The sequence below is a fragment of the Bombus flavifrons genome, chromosome 14 (assembly GCF_040668555.2).
Source record: "Bombus flavifrons isolate JBK064 chromosome 14, iyBomFlav1_principal, whole genome shotgun sequence".
NCBI lineage: Eukaryota > Metazoa > Arthropoda > Insecta > Hymenoptera > Apidae > Bombus > Bombus flavifrons.
Window position 1 is genome coordinate 7,776,459 of NC_138455.1, and position 19,722 is coordinate 7,796,180.

At 37.9% G+C, this 19,722-nt stretch overlaps 2 protein-coding genes across 6 annotated transcripts; one reads left to right on the forward strand and one right to left on the reverse strand.

Moving 5' to 3' along the window:
• Nucleotides 1–4,188: 4,188 nt before the first annotated feature.
• Nucleotides 4,189–7,402, forward strand: LOC138186760 (ceramide-1-phosphate transfer protein). Of its 2 annotated transcripts, none has more exons than XM_069126908.1 (5): nt 4,189–4,387; nt 4,567–4,882; nt 5,142–5,350; nt 5,424–5,599; nt 5,672–7,402. In XM_069126908.1, the coding sequence occupies exons 2-5, from the start codon at nt 4,755–4,757 to the stop codon at nt 5,792–5,794; spliced, it is 636 nt and encodes a 211-aa protein (XP_068983009.1). In that variant the 5' UTR covers nt 4,189–4,387; nt 4,567–4,754; the 3' UTR covers nt 5,795–7,402. The 2 variants fall into 2 exon arrangements, with proteins under 2 accessions (XP_068983009.1, XP_068983010.1); XM_069126909.1 differs by having other exon boundaries at nt 4,664–4,882.
• Nucleotides 6,071–11,423, reverse strand: CNT2 (Concentrative nucleoside transporter 2). Of its 4 annotated transcripts, XM_069126904.1 has the most exons (12): nt 9,716–10,226; nt 9,386–9,448; nt 8,987–9,149; nt 8,761–8,920; nt 8,502–8,667; nt 7,653–7,847; nt 7,422–7,583; nt 7,271–7,364; nt 7,049–7,208; nt 6,801–6,969; nt 6,391–6,730; nt 6,071–6,328 (listed from the first exon to the last, which is right to left on the reverse strand). In XM_069126904.1, the coding sequence occupies exons 1-12, from the start codon at nt 9,743–9,745 to the stop codon at nt 6,300–6,302; spliced, it is 1,731 nt and encodes a 576-aa protein (XP_068983005.1). In that variant the 5' UTR covers nt 9,746–10,226; the 3' UTR covers nt 6,071–6,299. The 4 variants fall into 4 exon arrangements, with proteins under 4 accessions (XP_068983005.1, XP_068983007.1, XP_068983008.1 ...); XM_069126906.1 differs by lacking the exons at nt 9,386–9,448; nt 9,716–10,226 and adding an exon at nt 10,953–11,423; XM_069126907.1 differs by lacking the exons at nt 9,386–9,448; nt 9,716–10,226 and adding an exon at nt 10,233–10,383.
• Nucleotides 11,424–19,722: the final 8,299 nt, after the last annotated feature.

A 19,722-nucleotide genomic window follows, 5' to 3' on the forward strand; every position in this document is an offset into this window, starting at 1 on the left:
TCACTGTCTTTATCGCCTTACCGCCTTTACACACTTTCTAGAAGTAAGCCGTTTGTATCTTTTACTTGTAACTTCTGCGCCTGTACATCTTCAAAATGTTTTGCATAATATATTCATGAAAGGATTCTACAAGCATTCGGATACTTTTACGAGCTATTGTACACTTTGATTTACACTTACAACATTATTACACATTCTACGCTTTGCGGTATTTTGATTGCCTGCGTAAGGGTTAAGAACGAAGCAAAATCTCAATAAAACGGTGTATCTTAGTATAATAGCGTAATGTTCGCGTAACATAGGATTGGAAAAGATCGTGTTTCCTCACGATAATTACGTTAGCAACCCCTACCGCCGCAGTTCACCCTCGTACGTTCTGCATACGGGGATTGACTGAAATCCTTTTTTACAGAGCTGGTAAACAAGCGATAGGTCTCCCGATGCCGACGTCTTCCGCGACGACAAATTCCTCAAATATTTATCTGTCTTCCCCTCGGAACCCTTCAATCGTCGCCGCCCCAAACGTCGCTTCCGTTTCACGCTCGCGGAGTATGTCAATCCTGACGCCTATCGACGTATGACAAATACCTCGTCTTCGACTGCTTGCACTCTCTGTCAGCCTTGACAACCGGAACAAAAGGAGACTGTGAGGGAAGAAAAGATTCGTAAGGGTGTCTGTCGACCAGCCACCGTGGCTTCGTGTTTCTTCTGCTTCTCAGCAGTCGCTCTCCCACACGGGAAACGCTACTATGCTGATACATAGTTTTCTTCGATTGGTTCTATAATCGATGCGGTCGTTCAGTCTGAGAGTCGAGTCTGAAACAACGGGAATTCTCAGCATCGGAGTTTTATAAAATTGGGCTGGAAAATTTAATAGAAAAGGATAAGATTAAAAGTTATAGAAACAGAAGAGGTGTTGAAGTGGTCACCACTTATAAGAAAACTCTACATCTGGTCTTTTTAGTTTTCTCAAGCACTGAAGCCATCGACAGCGCGTAGACAAAAGACTGCGACAAAGTCAGACCATAAACAGTAGACAGGCGACGTTGGCTTCGGGGTTTTCAGTTATTGGGTAACACAGGTAGCGTGCGGATCTGCACCAGCTCAAATTGTATTCTTACTTATAATTACACTTATATTTAAATATATTTTCTGCCTTACAATTTATCCACGAGTTTTCTCTGTTTAGACATCGAATAACCTCAACAAGAGGTAATTATTTTATTTTCATTTAGTATTACTTGCGAGACGACAAAGTATATTTGATACTATACATATACACTGTGTTCTTTTAGACCGGAGTTCGATTAGATTAATACTAATAAGAACACTGCACAAAATTCTATATAAACTACCACTATCTTTTTATTAATTAACGAATCTAATCTAAATCTACCCAAAAGCCGCAAAAATAACTTTATACGTGGGAAACTAAAACCGAGAAAAGCGATGGTTATACGTACAATTGAAACTATTCAGAACGTTGATTTTGATAACACATGTAATTTTCTCCGGCTATTTCCTCTATTTTCTTGCTTCCTTTTAGTATCGATCATTAGTTTGTAAAGCGCAACAAAACGCTTTATCATCGGCGGCGTATCTTCAACGCGTGGGCTTTCGGAAGTCTCTCTAACAGGACTGGAGAAAATGCCTCTGGTCTGTCCAATAGATTAGGCCGCGTGTTTCTGACACGCGGCGCTAGTTCGCAATTAATTTATTTTTCCCTAGTCGGCCGTTAATTGTTAAACTTAGATGGGCGGTCGTCGGCAATCCCGCAGCTAGACTTCCAGACGGAAGAAAAGAGAGGAGACGCGTCGCGGGACCAAGGAGCGCAAGGAACCGACAGCTTGAAAGGAAAGAGAAGAAGCTAGATATTGGAGCAGGAGGGAACGATGACGATCGACGAAGAAGGAGACAACCGACATTCAGCTTGGGAGGGTAGAAAATTTGTTAGACAGGGTGCGGACTGGGACGAGAGAATCGAGAATTTGAGGAGGGAATAGAGGCAAGAAGCCAAGGCGCGACACGAACACCGGATTGGGTTACCGGGATAATTAGAATGATGATTAGGAGCGGAGTACGCCTCGTTGACCAATTCTTTCTGGCGCCCTTCATCCGGACGATGTTGCCTTCGAAAGATCAGCTTTCTTACAAAGGGTCACCGGAACTGAATGGGGTGAAAGAGTAAATAACGGGACGATTATCGAATCGACGATAAAACAACATCCACAGCGTGTCTATGTTATAGCGGAGGACTTCTCTGCATTTGCAACTAAGAAAAGAAATATCGAAGGGGACCGAATTAGTGGCACATCGTAGATGAGTTATGTAAGAAATTAGGCTTTTTTCAAAGCATGAACACAACAGCTGTATGGGCAGAAAGACTAAACAACAGGACAGTTATCAAAATCAGGATGAGTTACAAAGAAGGAGAAACGTTGAAACACATCGAATTGGTGGATGGAGTGTGTTCAAAGAACGAGCCTTTCTCGAGGAATAGATGAGTTGAAGAAGTAAAGAACAGAACGATCATCGAGTTGACGATAAAACAACATTCTAAAAATGTGCCTGTTATAATAGAAAATATTCTGTACTATGAATTAGGAGAAAAAGAAGGTTGAAGCTAACCGGATTTATGACACATCATGGATGATCCGTCAGAAATTCAGATATTTTCAAAAGTAACCTCGTCATCTCCTTTACAATGGAACACTTATCCACTTACTCGAATGATATACAAAGAAGGGAAAAAACGCTGAAACTGACCAAATTCGTGGCACATCGCGGGCAACTATCAAGACGATTGGTGAAATCGCTATTGTCAAGCTTCGACGGCGGACGTTACAACACCCTAGTGACACATTTTTATGCGCCTCAGCGTGATTGGTCGTTCGAGTTGAACCCCCGTGAGATCACTTGACTGAATACGGGTAACCGTCGTAAAAAAAGAAAGGCTAAGACATATGGCATAGACCGGAATGTTTGGATTTCTGAATTCGGTGATTCGTAAGCAGCGCGAAGGTTTTCGAAAGGAAAAAGGATATGAGAGATGGTCAATCTCGATTTTGCTGCTTCTTGTTTTCTCGGTTACGTTCTCCATACTCGACGCTGCTTAGCTCCATCCGCGTTGAAGTAGACGTGAATATTTGATCGGCCCTTCAACCTTCGCCTCCTTCGCCCTCCCACAAGCTTCGCCTCTTACCTAACCCTCAGTCCCAGCTGCGGTGAATTATTTAACGCCCCCAGGGATACCAGTTACCAACGTATATCTATGTGTCAGTCAGATTCTCAAACTCTTTTGTTCGTACGCTATTGTTCGTATGCGTAACCGATTACGTAATGGTCAATACTAATTACTGCCGTGAACTTTTCTTAAGGTTCATGGTCGTGGAAATTATGGTCGATTTTCAAAGTAATTATTTTTAGCGAATTGCCAATTTCAATTGATAAAACGTAGCAATGACAAAATTGTAAAATATTCTTCCTTGATATTATAAAAAGATAGAAGAAGATTGAAAAGAGGGAGGATGAAGATTTTTCTATCAAAGTACATGTTCCTTCAGAGTTTTCTATTCATTTGCTTTCACGCGAATGAATATACGGTAGCGCAAGTTTGAAATGTTTAATGGTTATTCGTTTGCAGTTGAATTAGATTGGAGAGGAGAGAACAAAGGGACAGTGTACAGCGACCCACTTGGAGATGTTTGGAAACCTGTGAAGAAACCACGATCGGTAAACTATTTATCAATTACCGATTGCAGTGTTGATAGGTAACGATTCAAAAATCAAGTTACATTCATATACTGCAACATTATTACACCCATCAATTTATGATAGAGTATTAAAATTAAAGTACTAATAACTTAATTGCATTTACGAGTTCAACTTTTATTACATTTCCTACCTTACCGAGCAACTCGCTTCTCTATCTTCCTTACCCTTATCTAAAAACAATAAATGGTATATTTTATGGTATATTTTATGGTATATTTTGGTATGATATAAAAAGAACAAATTATGTTAAAGTGAAGCAATAATCAAGGTTAAAGTGCTTCTGAAATCTCATTGTATGAGTTACCAAGGAAATGTATCAACCAAAAAGATGATTCAATAAGAATTTCAATTTTTAATTACAAAATTTACTAGTAGGGTGTGCTTGATTCTATAACGATTCATGTTCTATCTCTCTGCTTTTACCACTACTTAAGGAATCGATAATCTTGTATACAATAAATCATTACATGTCACATCTATTTTGTACTTTGATTGTGATAGAACTAAAGAAATTTCATATTCGATGATACGAAGAAAGATATTTTGTAATTTCCTCTACGGTTTGAAGGATTAAACCTACAATTTATGCGCAATGTGATACCATAATCACTAGGTTAGAAAATAAAGCTGACCAAAATAACACTTTTATAAATAAAGTTCATCTCCTATAAGTATCTAAATTTTTTAAGTATAGCTTCACTCATCTAAATTTTCAATATACATAAATACTAAAATTTATCGACATTGATAATTAACTACCACCCAGTCTAACAGCAGAATTGACTTCTATAGCCCGGTTTATCATCTTCGTTTCGTTATCTCATTTTCCAAGAACAACAGAACGTATAAAAGCAGAACTGCGTTTAATTAGTATGTTATCTTTGATCAGATAAGGTGATTTAAATTTTACCTGCGTGGCAAGTAACAAGTGGCAAATGAATTTAGTCGTCATTTACTGTGCCTAATACGGAAACGCGAAAATGGCGGAAGGCTCCGAACTGCTGTATTTCGATCTTAGACTAGTTCACGACCATTTTGATCGAGCGCTCTTACAAGATGACGATATTGACCTCAGAGCCTATTTGGATGCCTACAATGAACTTTACAAGTAAGGTGGCGAGAGATTGTGTTTTCTATTAACTATAACCTATAATCAGATGGAAGTAAACTTTGCATCTAATTAATAGTCATTTATAACTTTCTCCTAAGTCTGAAGTATTGTCGTAATGTCAATGACATGCGTAATGTCCACAATTCGTGTAATATCTTTTATTGATCTAAATTTACAAATCTCTGTCATTAAATACTTCCGACCATCTGTTTTCATTTGAGAATGACATATGTGTAATGTTATTTCTTGTTCGCAGATTTTTCCAATTGATGGGCAGTGTTTTTGGCTTTGTATCCTCTGACTTGAAGGAAAAGATCCAGGTACTGAATGATTTAATGAACAAAGATGACAGGAATTATACCACGATAAAATCTATGATAGAATATGAGAAAGAAAACAAGATTCTGGACAAAGGAGATCACTCAAACGGTGCTCGCACGCTGTTGAGACTTCATAGAGGATTAGGTATTACAATGTATGAAAGTTTCTCTGCAAGGATGTATTGTGTTCTATTCACTAATATCTTCTGAATTTGTAGATTTTATTAGAGAGTTTTTAAGACAATTGGGAGAATTGTCGGACAGTGACAAGACATCCAGCTGTTGCCAGGATGCTTACAATAAAACATTAGCTAAGCACCATCCATGGGTAGTCAGAAAGGCAGCGGTGGTTGCCATGTATACAATGCCTACCAGAGAATTATTATTCAGAAAGGTGTTTATGTTTTTATATAAAAATAATAGATCATTCTGGATTTTAATCATTCTTTTCATATCTCTTTTTTAGGTGTGTGGTACAGACGTTCAAAGAAACGTCGATGTTTTGCCAAAAATGTTGGAAGTAACCACTGATGTATTCAATCGAACACATAATCTCTATGATGTCCATCAACTTCACAGTCTACCATAAAAATGCATTTAGGATACGTATAATATTGCACCCACTTCTTGTTGTTCGAGAAAGTACACAACACAAACATTCCACATCCAAGATGTGATACATTGCCAATCCCATACATTGAATAGCAACTATATCGATGTCTTTTGTGATATTTCTTTACTTATTATTATACACGATCGCATTTATGATCACCGAAAATGTACAAAATGCACTAGCTTAGGTTTTCATGTTAATCGTACTTTTTTCAAAACTTACTTAGAGTGATTTAAAGAACTCGATGTAGCCGCCGGGAGTTATTTGTCGATTTTAATATTTATGTTATAATATAATATTGTGCAATAATATCAGTTAAGTCTGTCGAGGAAACTAAGTCTTCCTTATTGACCTACCTATTTACAATAATATTTTACAAAACGGTAAACTAATGGCGTTTTCTGATAATTGGGTAATCAATAGATATTGTGGTGATCACTAGACTGTCAGTCATGATCCATGGCAATATGATCACTCATTGTTAGTAATAGTCATCGGATATCAGCATTCCTAAAAATGAAAGTTCATCAGTAGAGAAAATCTTAACTGGAAAATGATCTTCCAAATCTTACCAGCAATGCTGGCAGTAATGAAACAGATAATGCTGCCACCCACGAATGCTCTTATGACAGCATTGGCCACAGATTCCTTCTTATCAGGAGCTAGAGAATTCATCATGCTCATGGTGATTCCCACTGAGCTAGGATTCGCAAATCCACAAATCGCAAAAGTAGCTATGGCCTCGGTTCTACCAAAAATTCGACCTTGTTCCTTATACTTTCCTAGAGTTTCGTAGGCCACAAACTCGTTAACCACAGTCTTCAGACCTATGAGAGTAGCTACTTCGTCACATTGATCCCAGGGCACTCCCATGATCCAACTAAGTGGCATGAACACTTTCGATAGGATCAACTAGAAAAGAATGACCTTTCAACAAAACAGAAAGAATGAAATTATTCTGAGTATTTTAATGTTTCCTCACTTCCAAGTTCAATTCTTCGTAACCAACCAATGACCCTATCCAAGAGAGCAGAGAGTTGACTAACGCCATAAAGGACACGAACGCGACGATGTTAGCGATTATGCCTAAAATCAGAGGAATCGCTGCCACAGCTCCTTTGCTCGCAGCATCGACTAAACTGGAGTCCTTCCTAAAACAAATTTTCTATGATAAATAACATTTCGTTGAAGTACTATCACCGTAGTACACTATATTGCAAAGAAACTCACGATTTTTCTAATTTAACATTATGGGAAGTGACTATGACTTTTTCGGTTTCCGGGTAAAATAACTTGGAGTAACAGAGAGTTCCTGGTGCTGCCATCAAAGTGGAGGTTATCAGATGAGCAGGATTTGCACCAAACTTTATGTACGCGGCGAAAACGGTTCCTAAAAATTATAATTAACATCTTCTCGATAAAGGGAAATAATCGAACATTTTGTTTATTCACCTGACACCGTGGCAAAACCCGAACACATAATGGTGTGCAATTCCGAGGTAGTCAGTTTGTTCAAATAAGGTTTGATCATTAACGGTGATTCCGTCTGAAAATAAATATACAGTCACAATATCCAAAAAAAAATACCGGTCTACCTTCATACCATTCCAAGAAAAATGTTTCCAGCACATGTTACTGATTCGCAAATCGAAGTTCCCACGACACTCTGTAGTATTCTACCTAAATTGAAAATGAACCATTGCATGGTACCTAAATAGTAGAAAATCTGAATGAAGAAGCTGAAGTAAAAGATCACAGGCAGCACCTGAAATATAAAGTATTTTAGTTAGCGAGGATAATTTATTTTGTGGGCTAAAAGAGGGAATTCACTGACGCTGAAAGCGAAGACACCATCGGTGACTAATTTGTCGGAGTAAATGAAGCTTGCACCGCTCTTGGCGAAGTTCAAGAACCCCTCTACTTTGTTAGCGAGGCATTGGAAAATAGATCGACCCAAGGGCCATCGAATTAAGAAGAGACCAAAGAGAAATTGTAGAATCAATCCAGACAAAACTGGCCTCCATTTGACCTGAATTTGTAAAGATAATAAATATCAATTCTTGGTCAAACTTTTCCGATTTTTATGTAAAATAGAACATGTAATGTTAAGCGTTTGTTTTAATAGCGGCGAGCATATAAATGGGAAGGATTCTTATACGAACTATCATATTTTATAATTAGATTTGCGAATTTCTGTGCAAATTCATACCTTTATGAATACAAATAAAGAATCGGAAGCTAAATAAAAATTTGTTTCGCCTACCAGATCCTATAACGAATACTTTACTTCGAATGTTTCGTACGTTTCTGCATTTCATGTGCATTCTATGTATGGTTGCACATTTACATATTCTTTAAATACATATCTGCACCATTACAATATCGTTATTATTTAAGATAAAAAGCCGTTCTATATTTAAAGCGCTTTAGAATATGAAAAGCGTACTTTTAAATCCTACATTACAGGGAAAAGATAAAAATGGAACTTTCATAATACAACTTATTGAATTTAGAAATAAGTATCCTATGTATACGCTCGTCATTATATCTCAAGATATCTGTTCGATAATCTACTCAGAGTGAAGGTAGAATAAAATTTAATGAAAAATTTCGGTAGTATATCGAATTGATAGTATGTGTATTAAATTGTAATTTTGTAATATCTGACATGCGATTTACTCACGCGACCAGGATGTTTCGAGAATATGTATCCGATAGCGAGCAATATAACGATCCCAAGTCCACTCCTTAATCTCTCCCTCGAATTAGCAGTGTCAATAATGAGAAATACTATGATTCCAATTAAGAAACAGGCATAAAGTACCGTCTGAATAATAATGCTTCCATATCTACCAAAAATAGAAATGAAACATTCGGTATGATCAATTGAATCATTGTTAACATTGCCGATCATGCATTTATTAAATCGAGTAGATTTTTACCTTGTTTTCTCGAGATTTTGGACGACGTTGTTGAACGGTCGGCAACAATATCCGAGAATTAAGTGCCCTAAGTAATGATAAAAAAGTCCGCCATAAGTGATCGCTAATAAGATGATTAGCAGTCCGTAACCATCGCACCAATTGAAGTGATTCTCGTCATCTGATAAAAGTCTGGATTAAATAAAAATAACGAAATAATCGAATTTTCAGAATCGTGATTACTCACTGTTTTTTTTCCAGTATAATGTGGCATAAACAAGATAAATTAGTACCACAGCATTTACTATAGTCAAATACAGACACTTGAACAGTAGCTGATGTTTTGAATAAAAATTGTTCAAGGCATCGTGTCCTGCACGCAAATAACCAGATGAATTTTCTGCCATTTCCTGAAAAAGGAAACAGAAGTTGAAAAGTGATAACGAAAATAATATTGCGCTAAATATGAATATAAAAAATTCTGCACAGTTTTCGCTAGTACTCTAGATAACGAGAAGCATGACTATCATTGATAAATACTTGACGAAACTTTTATGTAATAATTTATCTCACTGAACAATAGCATTCTTTTAACAATCTTTTATCATTGTCATTACAAACGAAGAGACACAAGCGCGCCGCATACCACGTCTCTTGTCATTTGCTCGCTTGTCAGATGTTCAATCTCGAATGTGTTAAATTCGTTACTCTGTAAAAACAGAGAAACTTGCTAAAAATAATCGCTTGAGAAATACTAATCACTCTCAGTTGAAATCTCGACGCAATAGAATATTTTATATAATACGGAAATAACGTTTTACGATAATACTTTTCAGAAATTAACTAATTAAAGTAAGAGGAAATATTTTTAGGGGAAAAATTATAGAGAATAATAGGAAATTGTATAGAAGAAATGAAGTATAAAATATCTGAAATACTTGAAATGATTGAACAGAATAAACTAAATATAAAATACCTCAAACCCGGGATTTAGGGTCCCAGACATATTTCCAACAGAAATGTGCTCTCTTTGTCAGGCGCAGTTTGTTACTAACTAACTGGCATGAAGATAACTAACTCATTGTGATCGAGAAAAAAAGGCAATTATTTCTGCAGAAGCGGGGTTACCTTACTCGTACAAGCAACTGATAAGTGGGACAGTAATTGCTTATTTCGATACCAGATAACTCTGATAAGAGTAAGTCCACTAATTGCCGAATTTCGCACAACACATGGTTTAACTCTCAAAAAATAACTTTTACCCAAACACAAAAATGAAAAATATATATATATAAGAAAAAGAAGAGTAAACTGTTCTTTTTATCAACACGAATTATACCGATTAAATTATATCACGTATTCGATCACAGCCTTTACGATACGTAACGCACAAATTTTATAATGATTGAATGTCAAATTATAGAAGGTTAAGCAAGCAAAAGTTCTTAGTCACGATCCGTCTTGGGCAAAGAAAAGAATTCTACTATACTAACGCTCGACGGATCAGAAATGCTACGGCATCGATATCTTCGGACGCGTGCACTCAGATAAGTCTCTTGTATCACTGAAGATGATATGACTATTAATCATTACCATCAATGGATAGTAGGGGAAACAATGAATTTCGAGTACAAGATTTTACAATTGACCTCGTTTCATACGATCGGCCTCGTGTCGCGTAGGGGACACGGGTTAAGCACGTTAATTATCGTAGATTTCTACCTGCAGCGCGATAAGACAATAGAGTATCACGCTTATCGTACATATTGTTACGTTATGTGTTACATATTATACATGCTTGCTAAAATTGACTACCGATACCATCATTGTAGCCGAAGCAATTTTTGAATCGTTTTTATTTTTCATTTTTAGCCGTAATAGATTCAAATATAAAATAAAATTACGCTATAGAGCCACATGATACTATTACCATCGAGTTTGATCTGTGAAAAGTGATCTGTAGGAAACATTAATCTTGTTTATTTTGTAAAATTACGAAACGGTCTTACGTACACAGATGGCCACCGCTATATGCAAGTATCTTGAAATAGATTTCTTTCAACTTGAATTTTTTTTAATGGGTATGAGTTTTCAGTAGTCTGTTAATTCGACAGACTATGAATTCTCGATGGCTCGAAAATTACCTAAACAAGAGAATACCTTGAAGCGAATTTCTTCCGACAGCCACGAATTTTTGGTGGTTCAAAAATTACCTGTGCAATAACAGAAAAGGGCGACAATCCTGAGGAGTCGATTCGAATGCCTCGTTCATCCAGCGAGCCCTACGAGCCCTGAATTCGAAAAGAACCCGTGAATTTCGAGGAGACAGGGCAATTGTATCGGCGACAGGTCGAAAAAAATTCCTGGCTCTTTTTCACACGAGTCTGGTACGTAGCTGTCGGTCACGTGACGACGCGTTGTCGTAACGGATCGTGGGTGAAGGCGGACGCGAAACGCAATTTAACAGGGTGAACGTCGCGACGGCTGTCGATACTTTCTCTTGCGTGGTCCATCAAAATTCTTCCGCCGTGTTTAGCCACGCACAAGTCGTTGGCGGCGTCCGCGTGCACCAGCAAACCGGAAAACCGTGCTCGTAATCGACGATATCTGCTCGCAATTCAGATTTCAGCCGAGAATCACGAAGATCATGACGATTCTACGACATTCCGTGTAATGACTGACCAGGAGGAAATTGCGAGACGCGCTTCCTGGACGATAAAAATAATTATCGTGCGCGAGAAGTATTGCGTTAATCGTACGGCTTATACCTTGAAAAAGAAATCACCTTCGCCGTAATCACCTAATGACGAACGCGCGAATAATTGCAAAGGAATTAGGGGAATTCACTGCGAGTTACGTCGATTTCAAGAATCGTTCTTGAGATTTTGCGTTCTTTGATGATACAAGGTAATGGGATCGTTGGACAATAGCGAATTTCTGAGAAACATCTTAAAATCCTATATTAACTTTAGAATTATCAGAGTTTATAAGTTATCAATTCGTAATTTTTTATAGAAATTTTACAGATTTACAATGATGCATTTTTCGTAATTTCAATGATTTTCTATCTTTGTATTTGATCACGAAGCTGAAATATGCGTCTTCCTCATAAACTTTAAAAATATTGCTCTCCGTAATATTAAAATATCGTTTGTATTAATAATGATAATGATTAGAATTATCAATTATTTTCAATTATGTCGTATTAAAATTCTTCTATTTAACCAGAAGGCGATATTAGGATTAGAAATTCAACAAGAAGAATATCCAATTATATTTTCTCTTGTGATTTTCATATATTTTTTACATAACTTCTAATACTAAAGTTAAAGTATTATGTAATTGTGGAAAATTACAAAAGTAATTTGCAAATACCTTCTAAGAATAACATTGCTTTTTTAATTGCTCACTAATCTATGTAAAATTTAAAAAACACAGGTATTACGGAACTTCAGCGCGTTAAATATTCAGTCGCGCAAACAAACGCTTTATCGCCGACCTCCGAGAGTATTGCGAGTATGTTGCCACTAGATAATTAGTCACTCCTGTACGCTGAAGCTTTCACCCATTTATTTAGGGAAAGGTTACGATGAATGTGTCGCCTGGAGCGTAAGTTGGAATGCCATCGATTTCAATCGTCCCTTTTTTCTTTGCCTGAGATTTCGATCAAATTATATAACGAGGCTTATTTGTCCGCGTACCCGAATAATGGGAGAGGCGGATTTCTTAAGCGCACGTGGACCGATCGAAGGTCTTTCCAGAAAAAAAAAGATCGGTTCACGAATAATATAACTTCGAAAACCTTCAGAATTGATTTCAGATGCGATTTCAGATCGATTCGCAAGAAGACAAGAATATGCTAAAGAAAGCCCTTCGTTGACAAAAAAATCCAATTACTCAAGATCTAGGTGATCTGTTAATCACGGCTATTTGTTAACACTAGAATTACCAATTAAAATGATTGGTACCGAATTTTTTCTTTTCCTAATTATTGAAGATTATTGTAATTTAATTTTTACTTTCATCGAAGCAGAAACATGACTACGTATATGTACTTATTTATTTAGTTCTAATTAGTTATATTTAACATACTTTGAATGCATGGTAAAGATCAGTAGTTCTAGTTTAATTAGTCTAATCGTGCAAAATGGTGCACGTTGTTTCATCTCTATATAAAATAAATTGTATCATGCTTATGAATAATTAAATTATATATATATATATATATCGTACTAACATACTTTGGAAGAATTAAAATCAAACTACTTGAAACTGATTTGTTTTCGTGAATTTTTAATTTCACGATTATAAGAAGTGATTAACAAATTAATTCGGCGGAGCAAAGATTAAGACGATGTGGATCAGGAAGATGAGTCGCCTCTTATCTATCCGAGACGTGACGGGAGACGAGACAGGAACACGAGTCACGTACAAATTTTTGTAGGAAACCAGGCCCGCATGTTTTTCATGCGCTATCTGACACCCTAACTGCGGAGAACTTGATTTCCTAGACAGTCTAGGTCTAGGTAGACAGTGCTTATACAGCGATTGCGATGCGTCGTAAAAAGTGGAAGTTAAAAAACAGAGATAAACAGTCCTTGATCAACGTCTATAAGAAGAGTTTCTTCTTGATCGATCGTTTTATCGATCAAACAAACAACCAACGTCCATTCTCTTAGGTCATTCTCCTGGTATCTGAGTCATTTTTAAGCCATTTATTTTTTGAAGGACGTACTCCCTCCGAAACTAGACATGTTTATTTGAATAAAATTTTATGATGTTCAATGCACGCCCTTGACAATCTACTCGGAGAAAAGAAATTCGAAGGGAAAGTAAAAGTTCAAGAAACACGAGGGATGAAGCGAAGCATCAATAACAAATTGATAGGATATTTGTAAAGTTTGCGACCCCTTGTTGAGCAAAAGAAGATCATTGCCCTTCTTAACTAAAATGCCCCATCTACCATATCGAAATTGAAGAAAACGAAAGTTTTATAGCATCTTTGTTTTTCTTCGTTCGATTAAAAATATTGAACCTGTATACCTTCTGACGTCCCTTAAAGGTGCAGAACACAGGGAGCTTCAAATATTTCAACATATCTTGAAAAATGAGAAGATGCTAAATTTCAGCTAAGGAAAACAAATCAGTTCGTGGGTATTTTAAAGAAAGGAGGTGCGAGTTACTACAGACATAATTAAATTACTGTTTAAAGTAAGAATAGAGATCGGATTCAGGTCGATCTAAGAGTTTTTCCCAACCATTAGTTTTTCCTTAATCGTTCGATAAATCCCCGAGAATGTTCTTTCTAAGAATAGAGAAAACGAGTAGACCGAAATTATTTCAAGATAAATGGGTGCGTCAAACGAACGATTGACGTACGTTCCCGCCACTCAGGCGCAATTTGCATTTTTCGGAGCTATCCGCTTCGCCGAACTGTCTACGGCCTTGATAATTCTACACACCTCCTCTATTTTCCTGTTCTACGTAGTAGAAGTTAAGCAAGCCAGTTTTAGGTCCCTGGCACGGGGCCAAGCCCGTTGAGAATAGCGAAATCCGAAGAGCATAACTTGTGGATAAACATCGGCGTTACACATGCTTCTCAACATCAGCGCGGTGCAGCACGTCGCGGCGTCACGTTGCCTCCCGGATCGAAAAATCGTCTCTAAGGAACCTCCAGTGCGAGAAGTCATCAATCTTGTCCTCTAACTATGCTGTCGTTAGCTTATTCCTTAGTAGGTTAAACAAAAATTTCGTGGAACACAGTTGTCATCGATGAACCATATTACAATTTTAATCGAATTTGGATGTTTTTAAACAATGCATTATGGGAATAACGATGTATAATAATTACAATTTCTAAAAAGAGGAAGCGACTGTACGAAGATGTTTTCAATGTTCTCTCATTTTCTAAATTATTTTCATTCATGGTAATTCATCAAAATTTATGAAAGAGATAAGTACGAGGATAAAGCAGTGTACCGACAATCAATCGATACAATTCTCGTAAGGTTCGCAAAAAATTGTCCCCCTTAATTAAAATAACGCATTAACAATTCCAGTTGGAGATCATACTGTGGCGCACGAAAGTATTGGAATAATTTCATTTAATATTGGCCAGCTCAAAATTAGATTCACTTATTCATTCGTATTAAATTGATAATAATATCGTATTTATCTTTGTCATCTTTTTTTTTGTGTGTGTTTGTAGAAAACGATTTATGAAAACACAACCTTAATTAAAGATTCGAAAGTCGCTGAACGTAACAAATTGAAAAGATACAGAGAGTCTGGGAATGCGATGCCGGAAGATAAAAAACAACGTTGACTGCACTACGATCGGAGACTCGCCGGATTCTGGTACATGGATCTGGTTCAGCCGAACGTATCGTATCTGATCCAAGTGAACAGTGTGATTCCCACAGAGGAATTCAACGCGCGGAAGTGCGTAGTTGCTGGCCACGATGGAAACAGTAAACCAGATGGCCAGCCAGTCCTAGAAGATGAGAACCGAAGAAAATTGAAGATTCTTCCGAGGCATCTTCCTGTTCCTCTTATTTCGCGCGATTCTGCTGGAACATTTAAAAAAGAAGAATCCCCGAAATGCCAACGACAGAGCCAGGAACAAGTTTCGTTGCGACGATCGTTTCGACGAAATCCTGAGCGATTTATCATCGACGACTCCGATTTAAATAACGCCGTGTGGCGATTGTAATGCATTTTTAATTGGAATATTCGTGTCTTGTGACTTCAAATTAGTCGTGAATGATTGGCCTCATTGATATTCCTCGATACTCTTCAGGAATTGCATCGATTTAAATCCCTTCTCGACACTCGCAATGCATTTTTAATTCGATTCTTGAATTATTCCTGCATTATTAAAAAGTATCGATAACGTTTGATACGGGATGAGAGAAGGGAAATACAAGTACGCATTAAAATTGGAATACTCATGTTCCCCTCTTCGTGGTCTCGGACACGTCTCGCCGGAATGCGACGAATCCGATCCGTCGTCTTTCGTCGCAGCACGCGACTTTTCTCCCGAGGCGGGAAGAGTCGGATTCCGCCCTTTATCATCTCTGCGTCAGTTCCTATGTTCTGTTATCTAGACTGGCGATCATCTTCCGAAAGCTTGGTAGCCGCTGGAAATTAATCTCCGCGCTGGACACGCGTTGAATCGACGGGTAGGAACAATTTGTGCTCTGACAGCGAATTTATTTTATCTCTGATCTCCGACTAACCAGTCTGCATCCTATAAATTACCATCTAATACGAAATGCTGCTTTTTATATTAAATTTATCGATCGGGACAAGAAGATCGATAATGACGGACGGCAATAATAAATAATATTTCCTTTAAAAAAGGGGGAAATGTTTGAAAAATGCAAAAATCCAAAAGGTCTACTACTGCTCAATAATACATGACTAATTTATTACGCGTGTTATATAAAACATTTTGAAGTTTCATTAACATTGCAATCAGACACATTATTATATTGGATAAAATTTGAAACCGTTCTGAAAAAATGTATAAGTTACAATATATTTATTACAAGCACGTGCTTTGCAAAATATTATCAAAGCGTTTGAACAGTCAACTGTTAATCATTTGGTTGGTAAAAATGAAATGTCATTTATTCGAAGTTTGAATTTAATGAATCTAATACCATATATTCAATGGTCAACGATTAGCAGGAAATAATTGACTGTTCTCAAATACAACGAATAAACTGTGGCAACTTTTATATACATTTTCAAATTGCATTCAAACTGTGCCAATATAATCGCGACAGTCGACTCTGATTACGATGTTAATGAAACTCCAAAAAGTTTCATCTAATGCGCGTAATATATTCGTCAAAATTTTCTCTGTTAAGTGTCCCAATACTTTTGTCAGTCACTGTAATTATGCATGATGTAACGGTACCTGTGAAATCTGTGATCGAAGATCGTCTAGGAGCGTGATCGTTCAAGTTGAATATTTTATTTTCGACCAATAAAAATACTGGAATATTACGAAAAGGGTGGACGGGACACCGATGTTTTCGATTTCATAAGATTCCACGTGCGATGGCGAGGCGGCGGAACGAGTGCACCTATGCGTGGGTGGGATTGCGCAATACAATTCGAAATTCAAATTTCGCTTCCACGAAGCCCGAGGATCGAGCAGGCGAGACCAAATCTTCCTCTCTTACCGGATTCCAGGTATATTCCTTATCTCGATAGTTGTCTGCCTTCGTGAAGGTGGCAGAGGAAGAGAGATGTATCCGAGCCATGTAAATTGCAGCATTTCCATTTTTTCCTTCTTGTCTACGTGTTCTCGCGCTGCCTTCTCACCCTTGACCGAGCTGTATCACACTTAACATTTCTCTCTCACTGTTATTTTCGCACGTTTCAATTCCAATCGGAGAAATAATTCGACAAACGTGGGCGACGCAAACACGTCCATAGGTTTTCCCCGAATTGCGACCAGTCGTTTGACATCAGGATATCAAGGAAATCTGACCAGTCGTTTGACGCCAACGTATCAAGAAAATCTGGCAACTGGTCGAAATCTTAACAGAGTTTGGGTTCGAGGAGAAAGTCATCGAACCTACATCACATTCTGTCTAGCGCACAGCCCGGCTACTATTATCAATGTTTTTCTGCCTCAATCGAACAATCGATGATTCCGCCGAACTGGCGTAAGAATATATAAGTTACAAGGATTTCGCGTATTGCGCAGAAATAGATTCTGATGATTATACTGCGAATTGTATTTTTATATCTTGATTTTACTTTTGTTTTATCAAACAAGAAGATATCTAAGAGATAGTTAATACTTTTCGACAATTTCCTGAAGTGTAACCTCCTAATCTACAAACTTTCTATCGATTAAGCAAAGATGATTAAATTTTCTTATCGCAAAAATATGAAAATGAAGTTGAGAATATAATATACATATATATATATATATATCTTTCATAAAGTATATACATATTTATTTTAGAGTAAGTTTAGAACTAGGCTAAAGCAAGTGACTAAAACTCATACGCATTTAGATTGAAATGGTTAATAAATTTATTGAGAATAAGAAAACACGATTGGGTCTAAAATGACTAAAAGAACGCAGCAAGTTTAATTACATTTGATGCTTCCTGAATAGTAAACTTTCCTAAGAACTTAAGCTACCCCAAATCCATCACTCTTTTACAAACTCGCTGAACTGAAATTTCTACTGACTTCAAAAAGCACCCAGTCACGAATCGATGTCTCCTAGGATGTTAATCGAACGATCCAGATTAATACGACACGGGGTGTCCACGGGCCAGTTCCGAAAGGGTTCCGCTCTATTCCTCATCCCTATCCGCGACGCGAGGGGCCTGACAAGGCCGACAGATAAGTGTTACGATTGCAAACAACAGTTTGATGGCGAGGCAAGGCCCCGCGTTATTTATTTTGGTACGTCTAGACGCCAGATTGTCTGTCCGTACGTCCGAATCGCGACGGAGGATTCGGAGGTGACGTCAGACGTGACTGTATTGCATCGTCGCGTCGGAGAGATTCGACGATTCGACTTGTCTCTCTTCGCCGGATCAAATTGCATTCTCTCTCTCTTTTACCCGACGTCTGCCATCTAACTTCTCTGTTATCCGTCAGTATCATGTGGCCTCCCTCTTTTTGTACATTTAAATGCGTGCACGTGTCTGCGTGTGCGCAGCGACCTGCGATTATATGCACCCGTGATCCAAACGCATCGGTCAACACAGTCGCTCGCTGTAGCTCCGGGGGTGAATAAAGTATCCCTCGCATTTTCTTTCTCTTTTCGTGACCCCGTCCATTTGTTTACGATCGAGGTGATCCTGCCACTGCCACATATTGATTCGATTCCAGAAAGATCGCATACACCCGGCTAAATTTACCCTTTTGGTAGACTGGTCCGAACGCACGATGCGTTCAACGAAAATTTAATTCCGAATTTTCCAGGTATCTTCTGATGTGAAGGTGTGTGGGAGGAGATGGAGGAGGAGGTGTAGTCTAGCAAAGTTTATCCTGGACGATGGCTACCTGCCAAGAGAAATCAATCATTAATAAAGAGGCTTTCTTGTTGCAACACATCTTCAACTCGCTTTAGACAAACCGAGGGATAACCGAGGATAACCTAAGATACAGAATAGAATCTAAATTTATCTTAATTCTGAGAAAGATTTAGCATGAAAATTTATTCTATATTATTCTAGCATTCTTGTTAAAAGATACATTTCTACTGTTGCAACATACCTTCAACTTGTTACAGGGATAACCGAGCGCATAATCTAAGATACAAAATAGAACGTAAAATCTTAACTTTTAGCAACTTCTTTGTCGTTCTATCATTCTTATTCAGAAATATGCTGTTAGTTAACCCTACCTAGTCTGAGAATAGATATGAACGACAGTTATGAAGAATTTTAGACGCGAACCATTTCCGATAAATCTCGCCCTGGCGCACTATAACATATCACAAATGATTTATTTCAGAAAGCAGACGGTCGCCTGGCCGATGTCTGTCCAGCAGAGAGACAGTCACAGCAGACAGGTTCAAAGAACCGAATCCTTTAACCTAATTTTCAGATTCGGTCGCGTCACCACAATTTACGTCGTCCGTCGAAAAAAACAAAAGATTCACGACCTTTCTAATCTTTCTCGTTTGCAGCCAAATTTATGGATTTTCACACGGATCCCGGCGACCGATTCGATCACGAGCACGGGTTTATTTTTCGTCCCGTTCTGTCTCTCCCGGTCTCTCTCAGTCTGCGCTTGTTTTTTCCCCCTTTCCTCGTTCCCGTTCTTCTTTTTGGGCCCCGTCGTCGACGTGCTTTGCCACGTATTTTCACGCACGCACGCGGAGGCTGCATTTATTAAAAGCGATACATTATGATTCAAAGATCATATCTTGGGATTCGTCTAGACGGTGGAGAGGGAGACACCCTATAAAGTCGTACGTGGCTGCCCCTGAAACAAGCA

Bases quoted from the DNA above. Each gene is read 5' to 3' on its own strand.
- CNT2 (XM_069126904.1), bottom strand. From the start codon at position 9,745: ATGTCTGGGACCCTAAATCCCGGGTTTGAG. The intron at 9,449-9,715 runs GTATTTTATATT...CTGTTTTTACAG, and splicing joins CCCTAAATCCCGGGTTTGAG to AGTAACGAATTTAACACATT. The intron at 7,209-7,270 runs GTGAATAAACAA...TATAATTTTTAG, and splicing joins GGGTTTTGCCACGGTGTCAG to GAACCGTTTTCGCCGCGTAC.
- LOC138186760 (XM_069126908.1), top strand. From the start codon at position 4,755: ATGGCGGAAGGCTCCGAACTGCTGTATTTCGATCTTAGACTAGTTCAC. The intron at 4,883-5,141 runs GTAAGGTGGCGA...TCTTGTTCGCAG, and splicing joins GCCTACAATGAACTTTACAA to ATTTTTCCAATTGATGGGCA. The intron at 5,600-5,671 runs GTGTTTATGTTT...TCTCTTTTTTAG, and splicing joins GAGAATTATTATTCAGAAAG to GTGTGTGGTACAGACGTTCA.